Source organism: Meleagris gallopavo, chromosome 2 (assembly GCF_000146605.3).
Source record: "Meleagris gallopavo isolate NT-WF06-2002-E0010 breed Aviagen turkey brand Nicholas breeding stock chromosome 2, Turkey_5.1, whole genome shotgun sequence".
In the NCBI taxonomy this organism is placed as follows: domain Eukaryota; kingdom Metazoa; phylum Chordata; class Aves; order Galliformes; family Phasianidae; genus Meleagris; species Meleagris gallopavo.
Window position 1 is genome coordinate 60,967,971 of NC_015012.2, and position 5,871 is coordinate 60,973,841.

At 32.0% G+C, this 5,871-nt stretch overlaps 1 protein-coding gene across 2 annotated transcripts in view; it reads left to right on the forward strand.

Annotated features, from left to right (window-relative positions):
• The window catches only part of TBC1D32 (TBC1 domain family member 32), an 86,541-nt gene that overhangs the window by 27,427 nt on the left and 53,243 nt on the right, over positions 1-5,871 (forward strand). For both annotated transcript variants that reach the window (XM_010707431.3, XM_010707432.3), the window contains exons 18-20: positions 1,845-1,927; positions 3,547-3,685; positions 4,375-4,462. In XM_010707431.3, coding sequence (XP_010705733.1) covers positions 1,845-1,927; positions 3,547-3,685; positions 4,375-4,462 — 310 coding nt within the window. The remainder of the gene's footprint in view (positions 1-1,844; positions 1,928-3,546; positions 3,686-4,374; positions 4,463-5,871) is intronic.

Sequence of the window (5,871 nt, forward strand, 5' to 3'; positions counted from 1 at the left end):
CTCTCCCTCTAGTGATTGTAAAATATTTTCTTAGAGGAGAAGGATAAAGCCAAACTGGAAAGTAAAAACTGACAAAAGACTAAAGACTTTTTTTGGAGACAAGGAAGCAGGAGAGCGATTGATTGCAAGGGAAACAGAATGGAACAGCTATTCTTGCCAAATGCTGTATGCTTTAATTATGCTTAGAAACGGTCACAGTGTATACTAAGGTAGAAAATATCAGATAAACCATGAATCGAAGACTTAAATCATTAGCTTTCAGATATTTCTCACTGCTTTCATGTAGGGGTATTATCATGAAAGCATAAATTTTGATAGAAAATAAAATATAACTACTATATCACAGAAAATTCAAATTCCCATTATAAAATGTTGGTTTTGAAATTTACATTCTTCTTTGCCTGGAGAACTTCAGAATTTTACTGAATTATAGAGTTTAGTTCAATTTAACCATGCTGTAATTTGTATAACTCAAAAATCTGTCAGTCATTTTTATGCTTTCTTGTTATGTAAGCAGTCAATCTTACTGGAACTAACCTGTTTATCTATTTAATGTTTATCACAGTCAGGCTGGCATAAGCTTTTGATGGGCATTTCCCGTTATTTGCTCTAAAGCATCTCATCAACCATGCATTTTCAAAATACTTGTTCTGCATATTGAAAAAGCTTTATTATGATACAGACCATCATTTAGACAACTTGTTTTGACATACAAAAGGAAAATAGCATGAATGCTTAGAATTAAATTATGAATCATTTAACTGACAAAATTCTATTTCTTCACATCACTTTTGAAGGTCAAAAGGAGTCTGCATATTCAGGACTTCAGGAATCGACATTTTAGTAAAACAAATTCTCACTGCCATATTAATGATTTTTTATTTCTGTTGTCATTTAAAGCATCTACGTTTTTGATCTTGAGTAAAGTAAAATAAAATTCTATCCAAGCATTAGTTACAGGTGTTTGAAAGGTAGACTGGTTTGTTTACATCTGCCTTACATGTTTGTGTGTTTTAAAACTGGTGGAGGAAAAAATTTTCATGGTAAATCTTAGTGGAATTCTGAGACAGAAGCTAGCATTTTTGTGGAGATGATGATAAAAGGGAAGTTTAAAAGGTCCTTGATAGGTAATTAGTTTAATATAGGAATATTGTGTATATATTAGATTATAAGAGAATAATTCCACTGTGTTCATTGAAATTAACGACTACTCTCATTTGAATGGTAAAGTGTACTCCTTATCTTGAGAAATGTTGCTAAATATAAAGTGTTTTTCACAAGTTATTTTAAAACAGCATTTAATTAGAAATCTCACCAAATATATGCGTTTGTTTATACACACATATACATAGAATCTTTGTTTGTAACTCTACGTATATTCATACCTATATATATCATTTAATGTAATTCATAAATAAAATAAAATTTGACAGAATTGCTCAATAAATTTGATACTGTGTTATTAGTTCAGGAGACTGCTGTTTCTGTTTCTTGGGACAGAAACAGAATAAAATGTCTGTTTCCTTTTTTTACGTGAGAATTTTTCTACTTGGGAGTCTAAGTAAAAAGTGAAAACAAAATATTTTTAATGAGAATTTTTATAATTAAAAAAATGTAATAGCTTTAAGTCGGTTTATATCCGAGGGAAAAAAAATAAAAACAACACAAAGAAAGAGCATTCTGGGATAAAAAATGTAAGTGGTATGGTATATTCTATAACAAAGTCTAGGCTACAATCTGATCACTGATGTTTTTTGATGTATTATGAGAGTGACCAAGATTTGGAAATGGAATAAGTAAGTAGTAAGAAGGGTTGTTTATTATTACTGTTTTTTATTTCACAGGCAAGTTTGCTTTCAGAAAGAGTACCTACCCCTGTAACTGGTGCAGACTCCACATCATCAATAAGTCTAGACTCAAAAAACATGTAAGTATTGTTCTTTGGTATTTGAATATGTACAAATATGAATGCACACAATTACTTATTTGGAATTATTTGGAATTGAAGCATGTTTTTATAACACTGTGTTTTTTAGGAATTCTTCCAGAAGCATAGCGTGAGTGATGTCATCCTAGGATGTGTATCAGTTGAGTCACAAAATTGTTCTTGACCTTTAATGACTTTTTTGGCTCACATAGTTATATCTGATCAATGTTAAGCTGACTTTTGAGTTGATTCTCTTTGACTTCTGAAATTGTTTTGAGGAAAATGTGAATTAGAAAGCATAAAACAAAATAGCTGTCAGAATTTATCTAATGGCTTTGACATAGTGTTAATTTAAAACTCTTTTTCTGAATGGTATCTGTGCTGTCAAAATACTGTGTAGCAAGATTGCCTAAATTCTTGCTCAAAGTCAAGTACGTGTTAAGATTGATGTCCTTGCTTTTGTACTGAAATATAATGTGCCTTGTAGATATTTGTACATTTATCATTTGAAAGCATACAGACATTTGTGAGTCTGAAAATTCAGAGTGATGGTGAAGACCTGGTTAAGTAGATTTTCTTTTTTATAGGTTACCATAGATTTCATATATAATTTGCAAATATTCCTCAACGGTTAATACTCTAATGGTGGCTTGCAAACTGGTTATAACAATTCAAAACTAGTGATAAAAGAAATTCAGAGATGTGAATGAAGAGGCTATCACTAATCAGTACCTTTGGCATAAGTTGCAATTTCATTCTGTCATCTAGATTTTTCATTTCTTTATGGAATAAGTCAAGCTGATATATTTCTAGGTGAAATTTTTGCTACTGAACATGACATGGCAGGCGTTAGGAGAAGTGTTTAAATTTTGGGGTAATGACTGATTGCTATAAAAACAGCTGCTTGCTTCTGTTAGTGATAGGAATCAAAAGTGAGAAATGAGAACTAGAAGTGAGAATCCTGTAAGCAGGTGCTTTCTGTGCAGGAGAATCATATGATTCTAGTGATGCTTGCAGCTATTGTACTTTGCCAAAGGACATAGAATTTATTCACTTTTATTTTTGGGGTACAGACTGTTTTGTGGGTCAGAAGATATCATATTTGCTTCTTGTAATGGCTGTTATTCCTGCCATGTTTGTAGAAAATGTTTTCCATTTACTGCTCTTAGTACAAGAAGCTATTAGAAATATGGAGCCTTATTTTTATAATTCTGTACTAATTTCTTGCAGGATCTAGAATGCAAGTTTTTATTAATTCCTTACAGTGTTTTTACATCAGTGACAAATTCTTTGCCAACTTTGCCTATTTGTAACTGCCACAGTAATGCCTTGTCCAGGGTTAGATAAAATATCATAACAGCATGTAAGGATGATACAGGTCTTTTGGGTTCCCCATTGCATTATTTTGTCTATTCTGTACTCCTTCCTTACTGTCTAACCTAATCCTTTTGTCAGGATAAGTTTGAATGTTTGCGCAAAGTAAGAGTCTGTTACATATAACTTTCCCAAATGTATTTTTTTTGTTGCTGTTTAAATGAGAAAGCTTTTGATTTTTAAATTGTTTGTTTTTAAACTAGTTTCAATTTCTTTTTTTAATTACTATTTTCTTCCTCTTTCAGTGTGTTATGGGAAGAGACTTTGCTGGATGCCCTGCTAAATTTTTCAGCCACACCTAAAGGACTATATTTGCTACATAGTACTGGGGCCATGAGTGACTGTGTGAGCTTTATGTTCAACAATTTATCAAAAAAACACCAGGTGAGAGTTATCGTGCAGGTACAGTGGTTTTATTCTTTCGATGATGATAATAACATGAAGAAGAAAGAACGTAATAAGAAAATAACTTCAGAAATCATTTTGTAATTCAAATTGTAATTTAAATTTTAAATTGTAGATCTTCAAGCTTGATGCTAGTGTCCCATACATTTAATTTTGTTGGATGTTAATCATCTTAAAGTGCCAGGTATATGTTATTTATTTTTCCTGACTCTTTTCTTTTTTATTTTTTGAAGTTTTCTGCTTTTTTTTTTCTAGACCATGTAGATAGGTGGTGTTGAAATCTAAATATGCTAGGCAGCGCTTGAAATTTTAATGTATAACCAAAGATCAGATGATATGCATTTTTTGGAGAAAAAAATAGAATGTCACATGCATCCAATTGAATATGTGCAAGGAACATAATAATACTGAAGCTTTTATTCTTTGATGATGTTGTGTCTCCCAGCCATTGTATTTTTCATTTAAGTTTTATATGATTATTTACTTGATAAAGGTGTTTGGTTTGGAATTTGACCCTGGCAAGACTGTAGAGGATAATATGTGAACTGCTCAAGTCTGATGATACAGTGGACTAAATTCTGTAAACAAGTGCAGGAGAAATCAATAGTTGAAGACATTGTTTGAATTTTACGCCCTCTGACGTACTAATGTTGTGCTGTTTCTAACAGACAAATGAACGTGAAGAATTTGATAATGGAGTGATTGTGGCACAAATGGCAACAACACCAACAGCTGCAGTAGCTCTACAGAGTTCAGGTAATTTTAGGAAAAATGTTGTTATGAGTAGCTAGATACTGTAGTCGAGCATATTGGGAAAAAAATGATGAGAAAGATGCTAAAAATGATAACTGTGTGAAATAATTACGTAGTTTAAATTCCTGTTCATTAATTAATTAATTTTCTTGTTGGAAATTTATTTTTTCAGGCATTTAAGTAATTCATTTATCTTGATGCCATTTTTTCTTTTTTTCCCATACATTACATAAAATCTTTATTTCATTGGTTTGGATTTCTAGACATTTCATGTTTGTGCTTGAAGATGTTGAAGACTGCTTAAAAAGACAAACAAACAAAAAAAACTGTTAATAATTTGCAAATACTTCTTACTGATCTGCAGATCAGAATTATGAAGTGTTATTTCCTGTTATTTATATGTGATTTTCCAGAGCTACTGACAGCTCAGAATGAGAAACTGAGCTAAATGTTGTATACTGGAGTGTCACTGATACTCTTGCACAAGGCTGAGATGGAAGTGAGTCTTTTTTTGAACTTACGATTTTTCTTATGTGTCAACCCATACCAGAAAATTCCTTCAGAATTATGCTTAGAGAAATCAGCTGTTGTCAATTAGTTTGTCATTGTATTGACTAGATTCTTATCAATAAAGTAAAGTTTGGCTGAAATACTGTTACAGAGGCATTCTACCAACTCAGAGAAGCTGATTGTTAGTTATTCGTTATGCCTCTGGGATCTTTCAGAAAGCAGGGAACAAATCTACTTGAGTAACTCCATCTGTCCTGATTAAGGTTCTTAGCCAGCTTGCTTCTTACGGCCTTTGGCATCAAAGAAAAATGGTCCACCAAAGATAATCTGCATTGATTTTCAATGCTAAGAGCAGGTTGGGTAATGTCTATAAAGTTTATACTTATACAAACTTTATGTTTGTAACTTACACTTGGAGATTTTAAAGATAAGTGGCTATTTTTCCTTTTTTTTTTTTTAAAGCACATTGAACATTTTAAATTCAGCCAGCAGTTGTTTCAGTCCTGAACTTTATGCTCTGCCATTTTCATACTATAAACTCATCAATAAAATGTGAGTAAGTACAGATTTACAGTAAGTAACCAAGAAAACCACAGAGCCAGTGCGAGCTAAGCCTCAATGTGCAGCAGTTAACTTGTTCAGGAACATCAGAAGCTTATTTACATGGAAAACACAATTTATATAAATATCATCCTCTAGTACAGTATTCTTTTCAAACTGCTGCTGTAGGTTTTAAATTGAATATAAGCAGACTACTGTAGAAAGGTAGCTTGACCAAAGGATTGAGACTAGAAAAGAAAGAGTAAGCCTCCGGCAGTCTGTCTTGAGAAATTTTAGTGAATGTAGAAATGTAGAAAATTTTGAGAATCTCGGTTAGAATTTTGGTGTAAATTTTTTTTTTT